Below are 24,597 nucleotides of genomic sequence, written 5' to 3'. Positions count from 1 at the left end.
GCATATTGTACCCTACTTTTGCAGTTTTTCCGAATTTATGAAAAGTACACGTCTACTATTGGTCACATATATACCCTTTCAATTCTTTTTTATATATAAGAAAATAAAGAGTTTCATATATAGAAAAATAAAAATAAAAAATAATAAAAAAGTTAACTCCAAATATTTTTATATATATAAAAATAAAGATTTAAAGGAAAAAATTGGTCATAAAAAAATATTGTATACCGTCAATTTACATAAAGACAATATATACTCACAGCAGTTTGAACCAAACGATTTTTGAGTTTTTTTATAGTAGATATTTCACAGGAGCTTTTTTTTTTTTCAGTACAGTAGATTTTTCGCACCTTACGCTGAACCAAGCCCACCCTAACTTCGCGCACGCGGCCTCGGCCTCGGCCTCGCAGTCGCAGGCAGCCTCTCCTCGTCAACCCATCCCGTTCCTCCAGGAGCGGGAGAACCCCTCCGCCCAGTCGCCCCGAAAAAATGCTCCGTGGGTCTGGGGCCGCGGCTCCGGTCGCCGTTCAGCTCGTTTGGTGGCGTATTTGCCGGCGGGATGGAGGAGAGAAGGGTAGGCGGAGGGCCGTGGCGCCGCCGCCAAGGCTAGGCGAACCGGCGAGGTAAATTCCCCTCAGCCTTATGCTCGATCTCTTTTGTTTAACGGTCGATCCCTACGTGGGCGACATACATGTATTCCAAATCGGACGTTCGCTCGGTTCTATTGGCTAGTGCGGTCAGATCATGCTGTAGATTTCATTACCAAGGGTATAACATGTGTAGCTGAAGAAATAATCGCTCGATTTTTGCATCTAGAGTTTCATCAAATTCGTGCGCGATTTCTCCTATTTTTATCTGGGTAATGTATGTACCTCCTGATTTTGCAGCACATAGTCGAGGGAATAGCAATATCTATACAATGAAGATTCAGTGCTTTGCTTTTGATTTCGAGGAAGATAGCCATATAGTTCGAGGAAACTTGGAGCGCAGTGGATACGATTGCTGCTTTAGTGCAGGTGGATGGACCTAGAGTAATAATCCCTAAATATTATCAAAATAACAAATAGGTGTAAATTATTCTTTTATCAGTTGCATGACTGTTACACAAGTTCCGTTCTTTTTCATACGCATACAATTCAAATGTGTACCGGAACATGTTTACCTCTTTTGGAAGTTCAATTTTTCAACTGACAGAGAGTAAAGGATAATCAATACAATAGGGAAAGCAGTGATAACAACAGCTACTATGCTCAACCTGTCTTGATGAAACCCAAAATAGTCATTCAAGAAAACAGCAACAGTTTTGGCTTCTCCAAATACTTTGACTTCTTTGTCTATGTTTCCGTACTGGGAGGTCAATAGCGAATTGAGTATCCAAGATGTAGGGGTAAGGTAATAGAGCCAGATCCACCACTTTGGGAATTGCTGAAAAGAATTATTTAAATGAATGTTAATGCTTTCCTCATAGAGAACATAAAGGAACACCTGTCTGAGAAAAAAAATGTTTTCATCTATAAATTCAAGTAGTTATTTTCATATTTGGGTTATAATCTTACCTGAAATGAACTAGATAAATGAGTTTACAAAGGATAATATTTGTCTTCTGCTGGGGATATATTTGAGCGTTGCAAAGATTATCACTCAGATATACCTTACGTTCTTTCTGATTTTTTTAGTGTATATTAGTTGCTGCTAAATTATTACTGAATCTGTTGATGTTTCCCTGACTCTAATATTATTGGTAGGTTGGAACTTTCAAAGTTACTACAACTCCTTAGTAAATTAGGAAGCATGTGTCTAAGAGGTTTAGCAATCACTGACTTTGCAGCACTCAATCAGAATATTCACAAGACATGATTAACTTTTAACATTGTGAATATCTGCTCAGAGCAATAGTTATAGAATGATATCATACGTGTTTCTTGTTGGGACTAATTTGAATTCAAAATTGATGTTTACATGTCAAATATTGAAGAATTGGGACCATGAATATCGTATTTTATTATAATGATAAACCACTATGGATTCAAAGTGCTGCTAATTCTGTGATTAGGTTGGCAAATGCATTTCCTATAATTTGCCATAGCATGATCGTGGAGTATAACTTCTTCAGTAGGCTTCCTCGCTCGATTAACATAGTTAAGCTTAAATAATTTTTGTAACTAATTTGTCATAGTTATCTAGATTAGCAACATAAAGATGATGCCAATAGGTTTACAATAAAAATATTGTTATGTACTATCTTTGGGCACAAAAACATTTTGTTTCGGACATCAACGGTATCTCTAAAATTCAAGTTTCTGATGAACAGTGATTTCCACATAGCAAACCCTAAACAGGGTATATTAGTTATATACATGGGCCTCTATGGGCCTCTATACACATGGGCTCAATATACTCCAACACCCCCCCGCAGTCTGAACAACCGGCGCAGCGGTGTTCAAGACTGGACAAGAAGAGAGTACAAATAGTGTACAAAGGGCAAATACCCCCCCGCAGCCACAACTAGCCACCGGCTATGTTGAGGCTGGATCGAAACTCCGAGAAGGTCGAGGAGTATTTGCCTCTATGGGCCTCTATAGAGGCCTCTATGGGCCTCTATACACATGGGCTCAATATACTCCAACAGTTTCACTATTGTAATATATTTATATTAATATGAATGCACTTTTCTAGACAAATGTGCGCATAAGATTTGACATGTACGGATTGGAGGTAGTAATTGCTCTATATAAAACTACAAGACCATGTGAGTTAGAAATAGGGTTTGCATGTCTAGACGATTTCTCCTAGGATCATCAGCATCACAACAAATGCATATTCCAGTTGATATGTAGCATTTCCATTCTAACTTTCTGTGAGAACATAGTTGTCAAACTTGCACTTTTATGATCATATTTCCCTAAATGACTAAATTTAAAAATGTAAGCTATATTATCACATTTGTAACATGGAGAGATCCAAACTTACAGGTGCTGGTAAAATGAATCCCGAGAATAGTGTCTGGAATGTGTTGAAAAATGATCCAAATATGGTGGCTACTTGAACATTTGGGGTTACTGAAACAAGCAGCAATCCAACATAAAGATAGGAAAGAACTGAGCAAAAGGTGGTGTAGAAGAACCATAGGAGTTTGTATGCTGTCCAATAATAGCCAATTGTTGGGTAGACGATGACTGTATAGAGTAACGCTTGGATAAATACATAAGGAATCTCTATTGCAGCCTGTAGAAGGTGAAGAAATTTAATTAGTTCTTCTATGTTAGATTTTTCTATGCTTACAAACCTGTGGTCATTATCCGACTTCTGACCTGTGCAAATGAATATGCCCAGGAGGAGTACATTCCTGCAAATTTCTCACGGTACATTACAATGCGCCCCACTGTACTGAATGATATAATTGACTGATCATTGTAAACGCCAAGTTGTATAACCCCCAGATACATTGCACCAAGAACATTGAATAGATCCTGCTCATTGTTTCTTGAACGGAACAAGAAGACATTAACAGTTAGCCTATTGAATCTGTAACATACCTTTATGATCTAGTAATCATACTCAAAACTGCTCAATAGCAGAGGACCATGGTCGTATCCCCTGTTATGTAAAAAGTAAAACAACAGAGTGGAGTGTGGACTTACAATATCTTTGCATGCCTCCAGTACAATACTACGAAGATCAAGGCTATCACTATTGTCATCACCATACGATTTAGATTATATTGAGGGCTTCTCCAGTAGGTTATATTCTGTTTCCATAAGCAAGCTTTAAATTGCCCCCATTGATTTTGCGGGAAACGACAAGAGAAACATAGCTTTTCTGAATTTGGTAGCGGGTTGCTTAGTTGCTCAACAAGCTCTTGCCTATCCCTGTATGGAAAAAATATTATTCTTTTTGTAAGTTCCCTGGAGATATTTTGTTGACATAATCTTTTCCAGGATCTAGCTTATTTAGGCATATATTTATTCCTTGTTGATCATCAAATGCGATCATACCTGTGCAGTGGCGATTCTTGGTAGGCACTTGCAAAGTCTATGTTGAGTTGAAACTCCATCGACACCGATGTTACATCCATTATCCATGTAGCAGGGTTGCAATTTCTCTCTATTTTTGGGACACCAGAAATTTTCTATTTGACACAAGGAAGCAGATCACTCTATTAATTCCTTCTCTTACCAGGAGTTGAGCCTCGTTCAGTTGGTGGTATGTGTGTATGTTTAATTTGCACACCCCCACCATCCAATTTAAGATCTCTTCAAATTTGGGTGTGTATTTCCATAATAATTAGTTTTTACCAAATTTCTCATAATGATATGATGTACAAGGACACATTTGGATATGACATGTGTTGTCATGACTCACGGTTTGTGTCAAAATACTAGCACGAACTATGATCCATAGATGCATATTTCCCATAAAAATTATCATGCTATTAATTTCTTATCACTATATCCCAATGCCATACTGATATAAACCATTTAGTTATCAATTTTTACATGCAAAATGCAGAGCTGGAAGCACAAAAACTGCTATACTTCTATTTTTCTTGTGAGCTGTGAGCGAAGTTACATAGTGAATACAAACGACTTCAAATATGCCAAATTATGTAAGATTACTGTTAAGTGAAATGAAAAGGCACTGGAAACTGGTGTTGTTGTCTAGGTACCAGCCTTTTGTCCCTTGCTGGAACAAGACATATCTTAAACCACTTAGAAAAGTTTTTTTCTATGCAATTGCATATAATCAAGAATCCAGAAGTCACTTTACAAATTTGATATTTGTTTGAATGAAAAAATATAAAAATGAAGAACAATTAAGAATCGATACACCATCAGGAATCATTAGGAGGAATACTAACCTCAAAGTACTCAATCACTTTGCAAGATTGCTCTCCTATTGGCCCACTGTAGATTATTTTCCCGCCATTTTTCATTAATATAAGCTGCACAAAAATATTTACTCAATTCGATGAGGAAAATCTTTTCTAGCAGCCACATAAAGAAAAATCTTCTAGTAGTGGTGGAACAAACTGTTTCTAATTGAAAACAGAAATTGCAAATAAGCACTACCGAGCATCTCTCTTTACGTGCATTGTGATGCTTTACAAAATGAGGAAATAAGATTGACAAGTTGACATATTATTTTATCTATAACATTATATTTTTTATGACTGTTGGTTTGTTGACCATTTTCATTTGAGTGTTGCTTTAAGCATTTTCAGGGCACGTGTGAGTTGCTTTAGCTGCCTGTTGGCTTATACAGTCAAATTGAACTAGTCCAGGAGTTAATTGTATGCTATATAATTTCTTATGGAGCTAGAAGTTTTCATTTTCCTACGCATGTGGCGTATTCACCACACACTGTATGCATTACCTTTCATGATGTAAGGTTGAGCTTATGAAAAGAAGTATTGCAAGATAATCAGTGTAGTTTATTAAACAAGACCATTTGGGATTTGGCAATATGGAATGGTGCAAATGATAAGTGCAGGATGATATACGATTTGTAAGACTTTGTTTGTATAAAATAAATCAACTCAGAAAATATAATTTAGTCTACAACATTGTAATGAAACTTTATTTTTGTTTAATTGCATAAACCTCTTCAGGAGCTGCATACAGCTTAAGCATTGACCAGTAGGGTGCGCATAGCCACCGCTAAATTGACCGTGGTGCACGGCTCAAGTAACTAACATAGTTTCTCATACGGTAAATTTTAGCTTATTTAGTATCAAAAAATAAATTTATCCTGGTGCCAGTGCACTAGGGAAACTAAACGTGGCATCGCCCCTGCAGACATTATATGCAATATGAAAGGTGAAGTGTTTCTTTGACAAACTAGATATCGATATCTTGAGGACTCATTTTTTTCTTTACGAATTATTTGCTTTACACTGGATTGATGTAGATCATTTGAAATTCACAATATTTTGCAAAAAATAAAATACCTCATCAAATGCCTCGAAAATTTCAGTGCTAGGCTGATGGATTGTACATACAACTGTCCTTCCTGTTTCAGAAATATTTTTCACCGCACGTATGACAATTGCAGCTGATCTAGCATCTAATCCTGTTGTTGGTTCATCCATTAATATGACTGATGGGTTTGAAACCAGTTCGACTGCAACTGTTAATCTTTTCCTCTGCTCCAAGGATAATCCATTTATTCCTGGCCTCCCGACTAAAGCATCTTTTATGTCATCTAACTCAACAGTTTTGAGTACTTCATCCACAAATTCCTGCATGGTACATGCAAAATGAAAAGAATGTCAATTACTCATGGAGCCTTCTATTATTTTCCACTCTGATATTTATGTCCATATCAAATTGCATCATATATCAAAAGTTTCAGCATGTCTTGTGATGTTCCAGGGGACGTACAGATCTTGTTTTTTCATCAACCTGTGAAGGCAGGCGAAGCCAAGCTGAATAAGCTACAGATTCTTCAACTGTAAGCTGTGGAGAATGTATGTCAACTTGCTCACAATAACCTAATATTCTGACAAATGTTTCTTGCACCTTGGTATGTCCACCTATTCTTATGTCTCCTTCAGTATACCCTCCAGTTTTCCTTCCTGCCAATACATCTAGGAGAGTTGTCTTCCCAGCTCCACTAACACCCATTAGTGCAGAAAGAACACCAGGACGGAATGCACCGGTGACGCTGTTTAATAGTTGAATTCTTCTAGCCGAGTAGCCTTGTTTCAGCATTCCCTGCAACAAGGTTACAATTATTATACACCTACTTCGAATAAAAAGCAGGCAAGCACTTAAGAAACAATGGAACATTTGAAGCTGAGGCTTTCCAAATTTACCGGTGGTGTGTCTACATAGTAGTTGAGATTGCGGAACGTAAGTGCAAGTTGCATAGTAGGCATAGCCATCTTTGCTGCAAGAATATGAAGTTGTAGGAGATTACATACTAGAATGGATTCTGGTTTTGAGACAAAACTCTACTAGCCTCATATTTTTGTTGAGAAGCTTTTGCAGATTTTATTGTGCTACGGTATCTTAGTAATATCAACAGTCATTTCAGTAGACTCTTGCCTACTATGCTAGTGAGGAGGGAGGAGAAGCAGGATGGTGGTTGATGGGACTACCTTCTTGGGTCATGTTTGCATGATCATTAGATTCTTTTTGGATATCGATCTCTTCTTCCTGTACTTTAGCAAAGAACTTCCTAGGAATGCTTCCATGATATGCTTTTATAGCTGAAACAGGTAGAAGCATGATTTCTTTTTAAAACAAATAAAAAATTATGGTGGTATCCTTTGCACTTTCAGTAGTGAACTTACGCCTTCTATAAGCCAGTGCTAGTCCAAAAGCTATGTAAAACAAAATGATGAATCCAATAAGGGCTCCAACAGATATCCAATAAAAATACCAACTGTAGTAGAGGCCATGGTTAATCAAGATTTGGTTTCCTATTGTTTTATTTTGCATAATTTCCTGAAAAAATATAATGAGAATGTTGAATGCTTTATAGTAGCAAATTCGTCATATTTTTCTATCTGAGAAGATATTTCACCTTTTGCCATCTTGGTTCAAGGAATTCATTTATGGCTGTGCTGATTTCTGCATAGGTCAATGGAGATATCCAAAATCCCCAGCTTAACCATCCTGGCATAGAGGCTGGGACACAACGGTAGCATATAAACAAGCGCTAACTGATATAGATTCTCAGTAAATGTGCTTTCTATGATGATATTTTTCTTACATTTGGGAAGAATGAAGCCTCCAAACACTAGGAAGAATGCTAGGGATACAAATGAGTAGAAGAAACTCAAAATATGTGTTTGAGCATGAGCAGCAATAAATCGATACATTGATGTTACTGATTGATGGAGAAGAGAAAATATCAGAAACTGGCAGAAGAACCTGTCAGTGGCTTGAAAGAAAGACTTTTGCAGTTAGTCAAATTCCAAATTGGTTCACATAAATGCAAATTTGAGAGTTTTTTTCATAAAGATTTACCTGGAAGCTGTAGCTGTGTAACCAATACCATAATAAGTGATGCATATCCATATGAGTGAGTCTAGTAAGGAGATAGGGACCTTCATGATCGACGCAGGTATTGCATATGCCCACGAAGGATAAAAATGATAGCTTTTTTGCTTATAGAAACTTGGCAGTCTAGCAATTTGCATGCTTATCTCTGGTATGCCATTTAGAATAATGATGAAGATGGAATAATATAATGCTCCCATGTAGTAATGAGCATGTGTTAAATCTGTTGTCATATGACTTCGAAAGAATACAAACATTGTAATGATTGCAATAGTGGAGAGCTGCATAAATGAGTAAAATTAGTTTATATTCATGTACTTTAACAAAGAGACTGCGGCTATTGTATTTTGTACTAATAATTTTTATGATTAGTATAACCTGCACAGTTTTGAATGCATAAACAGACATACTCCTTTTGATCAAGAGTGCCTCCCTTGCGCCACACGCTTTGAACAATTCCAGTTTTGGTAGTGAATATTTATTAAATGATAAAGATTTCTTGCCCGATGTGCTTCTCTGAGGTACAGAGGGCTCTTCTAATTTTCTCTGTTTCTGATATCTTCTAAACATGCTCGATAGTTGATGAGAAGAAATGTATCTGTAAGATTCATCTGTACCATACCAGTACTGCCTTTGGTCCTTTCTGGACAATACCTAATGATTCCCAAATTAGGAAAGATATGTCATGAACCTTTGAACATGTTGTTTTGCCTTTTCAGTTGTTTTTTCGTGATTTATAATTCATTACCTCTTGGAGAAAGTCCGCCATCCCTTTTCTCTCTGGGCATCTGAAGCCACATCCCTCAAAAAAATTGTGAGCTTCGTTTCGAGGCCCATGATAGATAATCTTTCCTTCTGCCATTAGGATTAGGTCATCAAATAGATCAAATACCTCAGGTGTTGGTTGAAGAAGTGAAATAAGCATGGTGCATTCATTGATCTTTGCCAGTTGTTGAAAGCACTTGATTATTTGGAAAGTAGTGGAGCTATCCAAACCATTGGATATTTCATCCATGAAAAAAGCTTTTGCTGGTCCAACGATCATTTCCGCTGGTTTAGGCAAGTGAAATAATATTAAGTGAATGTTTTTGCGAACACACAAAATCTTTGCATGTCAATCTTATAGAAGAAGAGAAAAGAATATTAAGTTATTATTACTAGAATATATTGGCTAACCATATTTGCTTTAACTACCTGTTGTTAGTCTTTTCTTCTGACCCCCTGATATTCCTCTTCTCATTGCATCCCCAACCATAGTGTCTGCACACATGTCTAGCCCCATGATCTATCAAAAATAATCAGTATTATGAGTTTTTTAAGGCTTAAGCATGCAATTATTTTTTCTTGAGCGCTGTTTCAGCAATTCGTACCTTCAAAATGTAGTCTGTTTGTAGGCTTTTCTCTGAAGCTGCAACTGCGGTCGCCTGCATGATGCAAATTAGTTTTTGAATTTTTTTGAGACAACTTTCAAAACTGAAGAATAGAACAGGAATATATAAGAACAAAGATTTTTGCTTTTCACCAATACTGGCACTGTTCTGTTTCTTTCATGACACGCTTATGTGTTCTCGGTAAAACAAATAAGATAATGTTGTTCACCAGTTTCTAAAAGGATATTCATATGTTACCTTCATGTATAGATTGATGTCATGATCGGGTATTATCCCAGCCACCTTCTCCCTTTTGCTCACTTCCTCGAGTATTTCTTTGGACAAACAAAAACACAATAATGTTTTTACTTTGGAACTTATTTTGTATAATGATAAATATTTGTGAACAAGGAATTACCAGCTCTACTTCCAACACCTTGGCACTGGGCAGAGAAATCTAAAGTTTCCCTTACTGTTATATCAGGTATGTGCAAATCATATTGGCTAATATAAGCAGCTGTTTTCTCAGGCACAAATTCCTCAAGTCGGTAACCATTGTAAGAAATATCCCCTGTAACCTAGAGACAATTTCCATCTAATCATTCAGATTGACTTTGCATGAAATTTTCAGTTCTTGACCTCTGTTTTGTAAATATTAAGGCAAGATTTTGCGAAATACTTTATCATTGAAGAACGACATCTTGTGAAATAAAACATTTCTAGCTATGGCACATTTGTTTTATGTATATGACATGCTATGTAAATTCTTTCATCTTATACTTGATATTTGTTTTATTAGCTTCACAATGAACTAAAGATATATACAAAGTATCATTGTTAAAATAAAAAAAAATCACTAAGTAATCTATTATATTTGTATGCCCAACAAATTCTGACTTTGGTTGTTTTAAGGACATGATGAACTCCAAAATTATGCAAAATGTCTCGTATAATCATAAATGGCAATACTTAAGCTGATTAGTATATTGTACGAGACATTTTGCATAAAGGCCCTATTTGTTTTAGCTTGTATACTGTGGAAAGCTGCTTGTAGATTATAACAATATGAGGAGAGTCGATTTGGATTGTAATAATTTGGCCTAGGGATTTTGACAACCTGGAGTGAGAGACTAGTTTGTTTGCAATTGTGAAAGCTAAATCCGCAATCCTAAGCTGAACCAAACAGGGCCCACAAAGTTTGGGGTTTTGCTTTGGTATGCTTGCTTTATGTAATTATGATGACATCAGCAATTTTTCTGACCACTTAGTCTGCTTGATACTCATCATGTTTCTGGATTCTGGACTAAATACAGGAGTATGTTCTTGTGCTGGACATCGTCTGTCACAGGTTTGTTCAATTGAAGGTATTTCATACCGCGGTTTCATCATCATTGTATCGTTAGGATTTTGGATGCTAGATAAATTATCGACCTCTATTGTAATTCCTAAATATATTTGTTCTGTAATTATTATTTTAACTTCCTTAATCATGAAATATTTCAGGAGGAGCATAAAGAATTGAAAAAAAAAGACACATTTTCATGTTGAATTAGAAGCACTTTTTGTACCTTCAAAGATTTATCGAGTTGACCAGCAAGAGCTCGCAACAGTGTGCTTTTTCCACATCCTGGAGGTCCCAGTAGAAGAGTCAATCTGCAAGCATATTAAAGTGACACTGCAAGCTTCATATCTATCATGATAGGCATTCTGAATATTCTACTTTCCAATACCTAGTCTGGCGCTAAGATAATATTTGTACATCAAACAGTTTACAAAAAGACGGAATTCTTGGTGTTGACATACCTGCAGGGTTTTATGACTCCGCTCACACCTTCTAGAATATTTATCTTTATTTTATCTGACTTTACCCCGAACAACATGATGAGACCCTGTGAATTATAATCAAGTCTGGTAAGCATAATTGTTATCTTCTAAATAGGGGCCCAAATAGTTCATGTAAATGGGATTAGTTTCAAAATCTTACTGTGTACAAAGTTATCAATATTTTTCACTTGCAACTTAGCAAATCTTAAGACTAGATGATCCATATACGTAATCATAGGGTTTACAAACTGATGAAAATCAAATTAAGTTAATTGGATGAGTCTTGATTTACAGAACCTTGTGATGAAAGGGTTAATTTCTGCCACATGATTTCTACCATTATCTTGAAAAGTATTATGACCATAAAGATAGAAACAAAAAAGGGGGAAATCACAATACATAAACCCCACAACATCTCAAGTTGTTATGGTTGAACACCTGCAACCTTTATAAATTATAAGCTCTCATATTCCCTCCTGTCAAAGTTGCCCATCCGATACTGCTCTTGACTAGGCTTCGATGTGTCTCCAGGTGCTCCAACATCATTCGAGTACGCTGTAATTCGCGTGGACAATAGCAGTGTCGAAATGATCTTCTCTTCTCTATGCCACACATGGCAAATGGCATTAGCATTGCATCACTGTCAAAAATCTTCATCCTGATACCTGAACTGGAATTGTATTGGCTTGGGTTGAATTAAAGGGTGCCCGATCCATAGTGGAGCACCTAGGGTCATAGTGGAGGCTAGATGAGAGCCATGTTGGATGGTCAGTTTTATCAGGTGATATGAGGGCGCATTTAGGTTGCACGTTAAAATATGCTTAAGAGTGGGGGGGGGGGGGGGGGGGGGTTAGGTTACAGTGTGGTTTTACTATTTCCCCCAACTAAAAAAAATATGTCGCAAGCTTACCATGTTAAATTGTTGTCTACAAATTCCAAACTCCATCTTATTCTAGTCCATATATAGAGTACATCATCTAACCTCGTTGATCTATTTGGAGTATCAGAAGGTTTGAAAAGGCGCATGTGTGAAGATGTTACATTTCAAACTGGCGAGGTGATACAATATACTCATGAAGACTTTGTGCTTACTAATACATAGAATTTTGCTTGGACAATATCTCAACATCGTTTTCGTCACATTACATTGTTTGGTCATTACTCCTTGGTCCAAGTGTTCTGCAGAAGGCGTAAGAAAAATACTATTTTCTTAAAACACAGAAAGTGTTTGCTGAGTTTTTTGTTGATACTGAGACAAATTTTTATTGCTCGAAGCCATCAGTTGCTACCCTTCTACCCATCACGAATTTTCCCTGCGCTCGCATCAAGTCAAAAATACAGAAGTTGACTTACTGAGAGGAAAGCCTTGATGCTGTTCCATAGGGTTGGCAGGTGACTCCCGCCGGAGTATCTGCTCTCTGCTTCCACACACAGATTTTCATAGGTCACCTCTATTGCTGGCAGCTTCACACCAACCCTGTCAACATGAATTATAATGCAAAAACCATTACGTAGAGCACCACACTCGCTAATACAGCTAAATTTATGCTACCACTAACAGCAAAGAGAACTTGCCTGTCAATTCTTTGCTTCTGTCGCTGCAGGAAACGGAGGTTGTCGTCCTCGACGCGCTTGAGAAGATTGTCGAAGAACTCTCGCCTCCTGAGAGCGCCCAGCTTGCCGCCATCGAGCAACATGTCCTCGCCTGCTTCTTGGCCATCTGGAGCTCCGTTCCTGTAACCTCCTGCCGCCATTTCCAGCTCCATCTCCTTGGGGTTGGGGGCGTGTTCATTGGCAGCCAGAGCTGAACTTGATGCTGGGAGGGATTGACTCGCCTCTCTTCCAGGAAACTCCATCTCGAGGTCGATCACTTTCTCACTCTTTTCTATCGCCTCGAGGCCCTGGATCCTAGTGGAAGCATGTGGTTTCTTCTTCAAAGAGAGGCTGGGACTAGCTTTGCATCACGTCCCTGTATATGGCTTGCATTGTCATACCCAAGTAAAACTAGGATCGATAGAGTGGGTTTTAAATGCTAGTGCAGGTTACCCGTTGAGATGTGCGCGGCACAACTCACGACGTGAACAATATGGTCGCCTTCTGCATAGTATCTTACATATATAAATATATAATTAAATACGTGCAAGCTGATCATCAAGTGTCAACTCTAGGGTGCATCACGTTCCTAGCTGACTAAGAGGGTGTGCGTCGGTGTCTGACTCTGTTCGCTCCGTTACTAGTCGCTATGTTTCTTGTCATGGTGAGATCAGCGTGAATGTTCATGCTGATCTCACCGTGCTAAAATAACCTTAATTATTTTAAGCGCGAGATCAAAAGAGTGCAAGTGATTGTCAGTATCAGAAGCAACTCTCTCCGATCATGGGATATTTGTTTAGTTCTTCGAATCCTTTCGGGCAGGCTGCCTTTCCTACTTTATTCCAGGACGAAATCGCCAAAGATTTTACTCCTATTTTTTTATTACAGAGTGCTGCTGGTGTAATCTTGCTTTAGAAAAAAAAATCCTTAAGGTGTTTGTCAGGGTTTTCCCTCGTCGTCCTTTGTCCTTGCAATCAGTTAACTTTGAGATGCATATACTTTCATCAAGTAATATACATATTTTATTCCTGTCATATAAACTAACATTATTGACACATGCCCGGAAATAAGCCTCCATTTATACGGTCTAATAAGTAATAAGTATAAGACCAATTTTAGTGGGGATTTTATAAAAATTTTAGAGGCATTAAATATCAGCAAATTTGTTGATATGGTAGGGCCATTATGAGTAGAGAGAAGAAGTTTCATGAGATGAGAGAGTGGCTTTTCTCATGAAACTCCTCCGGTCGGTTATTAAGCTCTCAATTTTAATAACTATATGATAAAATCATGCACTGAAACTAGCCTAACCTTCCCTCTCGATCCATATTAGTAATTCTAAGTCTCTATTGTTCAAACCATTATTGAGAGAAGGTTGTTATTGGAAGGAATCGTGCTATCTGACTGTATAATCGGTTGTTATTGGAAGGAATCATGCTATCTGACTGTATTGTAGCGGTGGGGGCATGGAGATAAGCTTAACTAGCATTATTTTACTCCTGGTTCAGTCCTCAACACTATTGATGATAAGGTGGTTAAAGCTGTGCCCCTTGTGCGTAGGCTTGCAATTAGGCCACTCAACGGTGTGTCTGATTCACTAGAATGCTTTAAGTTAATTAAAAAGAAAACAACTTCCTCCAAGGCTCCAATGAATAGTGCTTTTAATGCGCGATGTGCGAGTCTTTATCGTGAGATGAAATGGTACTTTTGCCCCTAATGCCTAAGTGGAACGGTTTAGCGTCCCCAATATGCTAGCGACTTAGCTAGTTGAGGTGGAACCGTGAGAAGAAAACAACTAATTTACTCTCTCTCCTTTACCATGTATTGATGCTACAGGTCTCATCTTCTCTCTCACTGTCAGCACTCTTTTTCTCGGTCTCTGTGAAGTAGCTTGGCGAGTTGTTTGTAGCTAGCATATGCTCTCTCTTCTCCTTTTCACCACTCCACGTAGGATAGTACGGGCGGCGTCACCGATTGTTGGAGGCGCTCTAAGTATTAGGAGTGTACATCTAGTTCCATCTAGGTGAAACATCTTTTATATTTCTCTTCATAATTCTAGTGCCGTTTATATTTACTTACCTTAAGTGGTACCTAATTTTATGAGAATTAAACCCTCATTTTAACCTTTTAGGAGGAGGGAAGATTAAGGGAGAGCTTAATTAATTGAACCGGCGATGCCAATGACTTTACTCTGCCGTTCACTTCAATCGGGTCATTCGAATTTTATTCATTTCAACGCAAATTAACTTACAGTGGTTTTGAACTTCCGATCCAACAATAATAACAACAGTAATAAACAATTATTGCTTTTTACCAAGAAATGCCGAACTGGAACGATTTTACACGATCGACCATATCATAGCGTTCATGTCCAAAATCAAAACCATATCAGTCGAGGTTGATGAGGTTGAGGTCCCCCTGACGCACGGCGCCGGCGCGCGGAGGCGGCGGCGGGCTAGCGCCCGGCACGGTGGCGTAGACGTCGAGCTCCAGCACCATGTGGTCCCTGGACTCCATCCTGGCCGTCCGCCACAGCACGTGCCCCGTGGCCCTCCGGAACGCGCCGGTGCCGCCGACCACCGCGAGCTCCCTGACGGTCGCCGAGACGTCGTCCCGGCCAACCACGGCGATGGTGCTGCCGTTGTAGGCCCCGCCCGTGAGCGCCACGGTCATGGACACCGACAGCACGGGCTCCCTGAGGGACGCCAGCGTGTACGTCCCCTGCGCGCGCCCGAGCGACCGCGACGTCGCGCTGGCGCTCTCCGTCAGGGCGTCGTCTATCACCGTGGTGTCGCCGAAGTAGGAGCCCGGCATCACGGGGTGCGCCGGCCCCGGGCCCTTGACGACCTGCACCGCCGTCTGGCCGGGACCGCCCGTAATGTCGTGCATGTAGAAGCGCAGGTGGATGAGGCGGCCGCCGCGCGCCGCCGCCGCCGCCGCCGCCGGGCCGGCGGCCATGGCGAGGGCCGCCACCAGAGAGGCGATGACTACGACGCGAGGCATCGATGCGGCCATGGAGACCAAAGCCATTACGCGATTAATGATCGAATCGGTGGTCGTGGCGATCGGGTAGCTCGATCATCATCAGCTTGTACGAGCGCCATTACTTATAGACACCACACCATGCGCGCATGGCTGTGTGTTGTGCCACCATGGCGCGCCGTCGTGTCCTTGCTTGGCAGCTACCCGATCTGCCATTGCCAGCCAGAGCATGAACGGCCTGCTGGTACGAGACAGCTACGCTACGCTAGCTGCACGACCACCATGCAGCCTCGCCGCCCGTCTAGAACGTCCCTCGGTCAGAAAAGGCTGGTCTCTCTACCAACACGTTGTGAAAATTAAATTGGCAATACGTGCATATATATGTAAATAATGCTCGCGCATGTTTAGCGTGAAAATTAAGCGATTGTTTGCTCGCGGTGAAGCCACTCAAAACCACAAATATTATATAACTAGCATGGTGGTCCGCGCAGGTAGCTACTTATTTTCTATTTTGACATCAGGCTCTTTTTTACTTCACAATAAATTTATCCAAATATTTTTGGTTTTATTGTTTTCCTTTTTAAAAATGGCACGGACCAAGGTGTCACATTTTTCATCATCATATTTGTGGTGGAAGATGAACTCTCAGTAAAAATAATACTTCATATATAGAAATATATCTTTTGTGCTTATTGAAAGTATTGTAGTTTTGGTCTTGTAATAGTGTGAATTCCTGTTAGAGAGTTTAGATATGGTGGTAAACTTTTCTTAAGGTTAGAAGATGTGGGTGCGTTAGTAGTTTTGTTTAGTCCGTATTTAATAAAAGCTGGTTAATGTAATCCGGCCTCACTCAACCAAATTATTATATCTAGGTAGGCCAGTTATATTTGACTTTTCTGTCCAATCTTGTATCGGTGGTACGTAATAGCCATAGCAGCGTTGTGTCTTCAATTCTTGCGTAGGTGGTGTGGCGTCAAGAGATGGACTTTGCTGAAGGATGCTTTTTCCATGGCTAGAGGTCGCATCCCTGATGCCTCTTCCCACGATGGCCAACGATGTGGGTGACGACATCATAGAAATCGATGCCTTTCCCGATGCAGCTCCTTCTCATGTAACCATGTGATCGTGATGATAGATAGATCACATCAATTTATGCCTATCATTTTTTTCTATATAGAATCTGAATCATAGTAATCCATATACGACTACAACAAACCTAATCTTTTTTCATTTTTTCATTTTTTATATATTCTTCTATATATCCATCAGTTATAACTTGCATCTATGCTTATCAACAATAAAGATATTTCCCCCATTTCCACGGATTAGACCTGAGAACTTTTTAAGTCTGGCCGAAAAAAATACCCGACTAATTTTGGGTCTAAACTTTGCACCAAGTTTCGTCCTATGACCAACTTTTGGACTGAGCTTAGGCTTTCCACTATTTTTTGGTTGAAAAAGATTGAATTATAATGTCGAGCCATGCTCCAGTGACACTCAATTTTCTTAAGCCTAGTTTCTCTGACCAATCCTGATCCTACAAAAGTGTGGGCGGGGCAAGACTCAATGTGCTCAGGTAGAATCTAAAATGCTTAGGTTTATGCCGATTAATGTGATAGTTTCTTGTCCCTCAACATTAACATGGTGGTTTAATGTTTTTATGTTAAAATTTATGTACTAAGTAGATAGATATGGGTATCGAGATGTTTAATATTTATCTATTGACTAATAATATTCTACATGATTTTTTATTTAAGTAATTTGCTTGGAAATACAACTTTTCACTATTTTCCTTCCAATTTGGTTATTTAATACATGTATTTGATATATAATTTTTTACTTTTACTATTTAATTTCAAATTTACTTGAAATACTACGATCTTTCCTATTATTTTAATTTTTAATTTAGCTATTTATTAGTACATGAACTCTTAGAACTAATATAGACAGTGCATCATAAAAAGTCCATGGTGTAAATGATTTGTTTCTAAATTAGCATGATAACTTCAAGTCATATTTCAAAATTTAGCTATTAACGAATTTTATTACATAAGCTCTATATGTAAGTAATTTACTTTTCAATATTATTTTCTTATTTTATTAATTCTTAATTTAGCTATTTATTAACCGCATTCAACATGAGCTCTTAAGCCAACCACCTATTTCTTCATTTTCTAAAAATATTTAAATTTATTTGTTTATTAATCTTATTTGACACAAGCTCTTTAGTTAACTACTAAGTTTCCAAATTTATCCATTTACTCATATTTGAGATGAATTGATTGGTCAATTACTAATTCACTTTTTATTAAAAATTTATCTTTTTATTTTTATTATTTGTATATTTGAGATTAGCTATTTTGTAAACTGCTAATTGTTTTACTTTTTAACTATGAATTTATCTATTTATTAGTTATATTAGACATGGACTCTTTAAGTTACTGTAGATGGTTAGATTATAATAAAATCCAACTATGTGTATTCTTTTCTTTTTCTAGATTAATATTTTAATCTCCGAATCCATGTCATTAAAAATCCAACCTTTAGAAAAATACCACCGAAAGATTATATTGTAGATTTTTTACCATAAAAAGTTTGCTCCGTTGTTTGCATCTACCTTTCCACATTAACTTCGAAAAAAGAGAAAAGCTCACGCACGTACCTCGTCACTGGTCCTATAAGCGTTTCATCCATGCTCCCTGTGCTCCGGTGCCATGTACAACTACGTCCGCCGGCTTCCCCACCGCTGTTGACGTTGGCTTGTTTCTCAACCCCACTGCTACCGTCTCTGCGCTCACTTTCTTCTCCTAGGTCTGTGCCATGGAACTTTCTTGCCACCTGCGACAGCGGCTCCTCGACGACGCTGATGGATCCGCTCTCCTCGTCATGCTCCCGCGCCATGAGGCCGCGAAGGGGCCATCCTGTGCACCCGCCGGACCAGGTCGCGCTCGCCTTCGGCCGTGCCGGGGCGCTCGCGATGGTCAAACCCAGGTGCTCGCGATGGTCAAGCCCAGCGATACAGCTTTGCGTGCCAACTGAAGCACCCTGTATGCATCCGGGGCCGCGTGTGCAGAACAGGGATGGCGAGGGTAGCTTTGTCATGGGCTCATGACCGCTGAGGATTATTAATGAGATGGATCGCGGCTGGGGCAAGGGGGTGCTCGCCTTTGTGCCTTGCTCCATGTGTTTTGGCCTGGGATGCCTGCTTGTGTTTGAGTTAGACTTGTGTTCGATAGTTAACGTCGAATTGTAGAAGGAAATAACGGAGCAACGTTTCTATATTATCTACCTTTCCTTTCTCCGATTAACATGACAATTTCTTACTTCTTTTTTCGAACGTGGACTCTCTAGGTTAGCTAACATACGACATAAAATCCAACAGTATAATTGTTTCTCTTTTCAATTTCTTACTTCTTTTGTCGAAAGTGAACTCTCTAGATTAGCCTGTTAGGTTAGCTTGTCACATATTCACAAAATCGAACGGTGTAAATTCTTCTTTTTTTTAAATTAATGTAGAAATTTTTAGACCTCCTCGGCAAGCATGATGGCTTTTTATAACACTTACATAACTACCGAGCAAATGCATCCCACGTATCCAGGCCCAGTGATTCTCTTCCTCTACCCAGCAGCCGTTCTAAAAAGTCCCTGAACGGCTACGCCTCCCACCATCACCCCAATCTTAAGTCATGGTGGTGAGCTAATTTTACTGGATATCTGGATCAGTCACTTTCATCACTGACCGCAATGAGATTGATAACAGATAAGGCATTGAGGCACAAATCCAAGTCTAACAAAGTGAAATGTGGACATAACTCTTTCAGCCAAGCAAAATCCACAGGATCAGTGAAGCAATGGATATCAGCATGTCAAGCATAGGTATATTTACATAGCATACGGGTGCCTCCTTAGCAAATCTGGACAAAATCGGGGGCACCTGGATGATCGTATGTCTACAATTGTGAATAAGCATCCACCAGAATCACCGTGATGCTTCCATGGGACATGATATGCTACTACCTAACACCTATTTACAAAAGAGGGTCATACACTAGACAGTAGTTTCGTTACCAAAATCACATCTCTTCAGACTGAGCTGATAGTCAGAACAAGCCCGAAGTGGTCGCTGGGCAAGACAGGTAGCACCAGTTGGCGGATCTCCTGTCGGACTTTCTTCTCCTTAATGTACGTGATACCCGGTATCGCCTCCTTCCCAATCATCTCAATGCTGTCGACCTTGAAATCAGACAGCTTGCACACAAACCGGTCAAGCCTCTTCTGCAGCTTGCGGTTACCTGATAGCATGGCGTTTGCTTTCGTGTCGTAAGTCCAGCCATTTTCGCCTGGCTTCAACTCAGCCCAAGCGTCGATCCACCCATCTGGTAGCGGGAAAGGTCCATCTCCTTTATCATCCCAGTTCATGTCTCCACAGAATATTACATTGCGGAAAGCTCCCAGAATTCTCAAAGATTCATTTGCCTGAGCTACCCTTTCCTTGCTGAACATCTGATCCCAGGTAGGAGGGCCAGGGCATGGGCTCTCAAGGTGGCTTGTAGCCAACACCAACTTGATCAAACCTCCAACAATGACATCAGCTGTGCACAACTCCCGTCCCATATGTGAGTTAGAGAATGGTTTGCAGTTAAATGACTCCACAGGCAATTTGCTCATCTGAATTTATTTGCAACAAAGTAACATTATGAAATAAAGGAGTAAATGACAGAAAGCAGGATATACTGTTTTCAACCTCAAACAGTTGGGAGTAACAACATGCAGAAACATTAGCATTTCTAAATGTGCAAAGTTCAGCCACCAAAGACTGAATGAAAATGAATCGTAAAACCCAAAGTCAAATGCCTCAGCATGTCAAAAACAACGTATGTGGGTATGTTAGTGATATGGGCAGGAAGCCAATCAGTGTCTGGGTAGCCATGTGTATTTCTGTTGTGTGCCTAAACAGTCATAATAAGCTAATGCTGAGTACAGATGGACATGAGTGTATTACAGTAACAGGGCTAATGCCTAATGCTTTCTAACATCCTGAAGGGATAGTAATTTAGCTCACATTTTATTAAAACCCAGCTACATCTAATGTTCTTAATATCCTGAACTATGGAATAGAGATTTTAGCTCAGATTACGGAAAAACCTTGAGGTAGCAACCAAGCATTTTAAATAGCAACTAAATCCAGTATTAAAAACATGACATGAATATTGAATTCTATGTTTCCACAGAAGCATAACCCTAGCCCTCATGTTATAAATAGAGTGCAGCCATACAACACGGTATTTTAAAAGTACATAAATGCGCTGGCTCTGAGAAATTGTAATAGACTACTACTAAGTTTGAGAAACGGTTTTTACCTGCATGCAGTAATATGGTCTTTCCATGGCCTCTTCATGTGACAATGAGCATTTGTATGCTTGCCACCAATCAGATTTTTCAAAAAGCAGATATATGTCTGGAGTAACTTCCTGCAGTTCCAAATATGAATATCTGATGCCCATGTCGAAGAGGAAACTAAATAATGAATAGTTCAAATTAAGGACCTGGAAGCCTATAAGGTCTGGGCTGTGATGCTGAATAAGAGCTCCAATAGCATTCATCCTTCTAATCAGTTCCAAATCCTCATGGAACCAGACATTGTATGTCATTACTTTGACAGTCTTCTTATCCAAATGACTATTTGAATTTCCTATGGAAGAGTCATTTAGTTATCAGTGTCATACAATTAGGATAACACATATGAAAGATGAACTCAGCTTCTAGCATCCATTAATTTGTTTGCTATCTTTAATTTTTTTAATCACAAAGATGTGATATTATATAAAAAGATCAGTTCACGCAATGATGCAAAAATTAAAAACAGTGAAATCACTTCAAACTAATCATAAAATATGTATAGCCCTGACAGAAAAAAATTTCAGTCAGTAGATCATGGTGCCATGATTTCTCATCAGAAAACATTTGTACCATTGTCACCAACATTAAGTGGATAAGAAAAGGTAATGACCTAAAGGACCAACTAAAGCTATATAAGCTCTGAATGGCAACTTCTGAAAGAAAACAGATACATATAAGTTCCGATTTTGCAAGTATCAGGTCAATAGTTACCTATAATATAGGTGAGCTAAATAATGAATGCACAATGCCCTCAATAATACAGTGTATGTCTTTTGCTGCTAATTAGCAGAAGATGGGGACGGAATCGGCATGTGCATCACTGTTGTAGTTTTGTAAAAAAAAAAGAATAGGACATGATAAAATACATATGTCCAAATATATGCAAACAACTTGTGACCAAGTAAAAATGCAGCACATTAACAAAAGATAGATCATATATGTGTGTGTTCATGCTGATATCAAGCTGTGGAGCATAAAAGGAAGGAGATTCAGTAAGTGGCATGAAAATGGTTATAGAACTGGAGACCGAGTTAACAACTCAGCAAATCAACAGAACCCTGAATTAGAGCTAACCATGTTGATCCCTCATACACCCATATTCAACATCTTGGCCACACCGGATGCAAAAAATTATAGTGACAATTCAATCTATCACTAATATATCTGCACTTCCCTAGATACTCTCGAATTATTAGATTATGGTGACAAGTTTATTAGATTGATCGGCGAAACCTTGAGTATAACTAGGATTCAGGAACATTACCATATCACATTGCATACTTCTCACTGATTGTAGCACACGGACCAATGTGAAGTATCCATGCCCTCCAAAAATCTAATCTTGCAGTGTGATACTCAATGGTAATTAAACAAAGGCTAGTAAAAGAATCAAGAAATACAGCAATACTAGCCCAAGGAATAATCCCCCTGGAATTGGAAGCGACATGGGGAAGCAATTCGTCCGCGCATCCATAGGGGAAAAATCAAATCTTGTAATGCGCAAAAAGAAAAGGGGAACCCCTAAACAAACCTTTCTTGGCGGCGCGCGCCTTCTCCTCTCCCTCCGCCGCACCAACGGCCCGCTTGTCCGCGGCGGCAGGCACCTCGACGACCTCCGGCGACAGCGAGCGCTTCCGCCTCATCCCCTCCACCGCGCCGCTGACCCGCCTGTCCGCGTCGGCCGGCACCTCGACGATATCCGGCGACGGCGCGCGCTTCCGCTTCGCCCCCTCCGCCGCACCGCCGGCCCGCTTGCCCGCGGCGGCGCGCACCTCGACGAACTCCGGCGACGGCGCGCGATTCCGCTTCGCCGCGCGCCGCCGGAGCGGGAAGAACACGGCGCCGGCGACCGCGCTGAAATCCAGCGGGTCGTCGGCGCTGTCCCACGACGACAGACGGAGGCTGGGAACGGAGGACATGGCCCGATGGGGCGAGGGGGCGGCTCTTCCCATCTGGGGGAGGAGGAGGTGGAGGCGGAGGAGGGAGGGTTTGGGGTTGAGGCGGTGGAGGCGGAGCAGAGGAGCGAGACGAGCCGCCGGAGGCGAGGAGAGTGTGGCCATCCAAATTTTGAATTGGGGGGGATTGGTGATGTGGTGTTGCTGGCTCGGTCAGTTTGGTCTCCGGCCGAGTCGCGCAAGATTTTGCGGGAATTCTTGCTTCTTCCGGCACTTTCCCTCCTTGTGCTACTGCTGCTACTTTCCGACGGGAAAAGGGCACGGTGAGGTCATACGAATTACTGCTACATGTGAAAATTGAGGTTTCCAGAAAAAAAATTCTAGCTACGCTGAAAGTACGAAGGGTTAAACATTTTCTAGACAAATTGGATTGTTACTGTGGGCCTCAAACCGCGCAGACACTTCTTTAAAGTGTCGATATATATTTAGTGAGGAGACCTTTACCTTCTCCTTTTTTTCTTATCAAATTCCTTTATCACTTGTCACTTCCCATTTTCAAAGCCGTGAAACATCTTAATATTATACTCACTAGAGCATTTACAGTGGTCGGAAGGTACCAGTGATGTATTCCAGTACTATTTTTGTTGATTATCGTAGAATGTTGATTTGATATGTGAATTAAAAAATAATTTTAGAAGGCAAGGGTATTTTCATAATCTGAATAGATTAAAAAATATCAATTAATATTAGTACCGGACTCACATATTTTGGTACTGGTCCTATATATTTGGTAGTTCTAGGTACATTTATCTCGACCATTGATTTTATCGGTGGTGAACGGTTCTTATTTATTTCAATTACTAGTGTCTGTATATTGCTATGGGTAATATAAATTTACCCGGACCTACATGAAACTACCAACTTTGCTCTTTCACTCTATGTACATGGTGTGCCGTGACCGTGTGATGCATTGATTATTGTTTGAGTTCCGATTGATTTATCCGGATTCCGATTAGGATTCGATTGATGGACCAATAAATTATTACTTGCTTTAGAAATAAGTAGAGATAGAGATTAAAATAAGCAGATATTAGATTTCTTGGTCTGTCAATCAGAGTCCTAATCGGAACCCAAGTAATCACCGCACATTTTAGTTCTAATCGAGTCCTAATTGAAGCTTGTCTTATAGTTGCACTTCGTCTAATCGAGTTTCATCCAAGCACATATCCCTCACGCGCCAGCTTCATATAAGTGGACACAACCACCCGAGATCCTACCAACCAAGCTTCGCGTACCTACCTACGGAACCGATGAGATGAGAATGTGCTTCAAAACTGTCATGCGAGCAGTGGATGGCAACCAATGTTTAGTAATGCACGAGAACTTTAAGAAAGGATACCTCATGCTTGCAAGGGGGTGATCGCGCCTTGTGTGATAATATATATTGTTCTACGGCCTAGCAAAGCATGTGCATATTTGCTAGTTTATTTCAATCATAGTAATTTTTTTCTCCATATTAATTATCGT

The 24,597-nt window shown here is 39.8% G+C and overlaps 3 protein-coding genes and 2 long non-coding RNA genes across 5 annotated transcripts; 2 read left to right on the top strand and 3 right to left on the bottom strand.

Annotated features, from left to right (window-relative positions):
- The first annotated feature begins 391 nt into the window (after positions 1-391).
- LOC112873705 lies at positions 392-6,523 on the top strand. Its single transcript, XR_003224810.1, has 2 exons — positions 392-623; positions 6,372-6,523. It is a non-coding gene; the product is annotated as an uncharacterized LOC112873705 (long non-coding RNA).
- On the bottom strand, positions 1,058-13,273 carry LOC112873703 (ABC transporter G family member 50-like). The gene is made up of 24 exons (XM_025936727.1): positions 12,776-13,273; positions 12,554-12,677; positions 11,180-11,265; positions 10,945-11,029; positions 9,795-9,954; positions 9,635-9,711; positions 9,377-9,430; positions 9,201-9,291; positions 8,755-9,056; positions 8,385-8,660; positions 7,974-8,287; positions 7,717-7,877; positions 7,528-7,631; positions 7,295-7,448; positions 7,100-7,210; positions 6,815-6,888; positions 6,381-6,713; positions 5,948-6,238; positions 4,859-4,942; positions 3,996-4,129; positions 3,642-3,869; positions 3,312-3,483; positions 2,971-3,225; positions 1,058-1,425 (listed from the first exon to the last, which is right to left on the bottom strand). The coding sequence occupies exons 1-24, from the start codon at positions 13,054-13,056 to the stop codon at positions 1,159-1,161; spliced, it is 4,218 nt and encodes a 1,405-aa protein (XP_025792512.1). The 5' UTR covers positions 13,057-13,273; the 3' UTR covers positions 1,058-1,158.
- LOC112873704 lies at positions 9,923-11,216 on the top strand. Its single transcript, XR_003224808.1, has 2 exons — positions 9,923-10,740; positions 10,880-11,216. It is a non-coding gene; the product is annotated as an uncharacterized LOC112873704 (long non-coding RNA).
- A 1,717-nt stretch (positions 13,274-14,990) lies between the features above and the next one.
- On the bottom strand, positions 14,991-15,808 carry LOC112877405 (dirigent protein 1-like). The gene has a single exon (XM_025941704.1). It carries the CDS (start codon positions 15,806-15,808, stop codon positions 15,182-15,184), a length of 627 nt encoding a protein of 208 aa, XP_025797489.1. The 3' UTR covers positions 14,991-15,181.
- Positions 15,809-19,590: 3,782 nt separating this feature from the next.
- On the bottom strand, positions 19,591-23,315 carry LOC112873550. Its single transcript, XM_025936543.1, has 4 exons — positions 22,707-23,315; positions 21,322-21,467; positions 21,136-21,246; positions 19,591-20,443 (listed from the first exon to the last, which is right to left on the bottom strand). The coding sequence occupies exons 1-4, from the start codon at positions 23,233-23,235 to the stop codon at positions 19,859-19,861; spliced, it is 1,371 nt and encodes a 456-aa protein (XP_025792328.1). The 5' UTR covers positions 23,236-23,315; the 3' UTR covers positions 19,591-19,858.
- Between the last annotated feature and the right edge of the window lie 1,282 nt (positions 23,316-24,597).

Source organism: Panicum hallii, chromosome 9, assembly GCF_002211085.1.
Source record: "Panicum hallii strain FIL2 chromosome 9, PHallii_v3.1, whole genome shotgun sequence".
Lineage (NCBI taxonomy): Eukaryota > Viridiplantae > Streptophyta > Magnoliopsida > Poales > Poaceae > Panicum > Panicum hallii.
This window is presented reverse-complemented; position numbering and strand designations above follow the sequence as displayed.

Bases quoted from the DNA above. Each gene is read 5' to 3' on its own strand.
- LOC112873550 (XM_025936543.1), bottom strand. From the start codon at position 23,235: ATGGCCACACTCTCCTCGCCTCCGGCGGCTCGTCTCGCTCCTCTGCTC. The intron at 21,468-22,706 runs GTTTGTTTAGGG...ACTCTTCCATAG, and splicing joins GGCGCGCGCCGCCAAGAAAG to GAAATTCAAATAGTCATTTG. The intron at 20,444-21,135 runs GTAAAAACCGTT...AAATAAATTCAG, and splicing joins GACCATATTACTGCATGCAG to ATGAGCAAATTGCCTGTGGA.
- LOC112873703 (XM_025936727.1), bottom strand. From the start codon at position 13,056: ATGGAGTTTCCTGGAAGAGAGGCGAGTCAATCCCTCCCAGCATCAAGT. The intron at 6,889-7,099 runs GTAGTCCCATCA...ATATTCTTGCAG, and splicing joins TGCAAACATGACCCAAGAAG to CAAAGATGGCTATGCCTACT. The intron at 6,714-6,814 runs GTAAATTTGGAA...ACCTTGTTGCAG, and splicing joins ACTATGTAGACACACCACCG to GGAATGCTGAAACAAGGCTA.
- LOC112877405 (XM_025941704.1), bottom strand. From the start codon at position 15,808: ATGGCCGCATCGATGCCTCGCGTCGTAGTCATCGCCTCTCTGGTGGCG.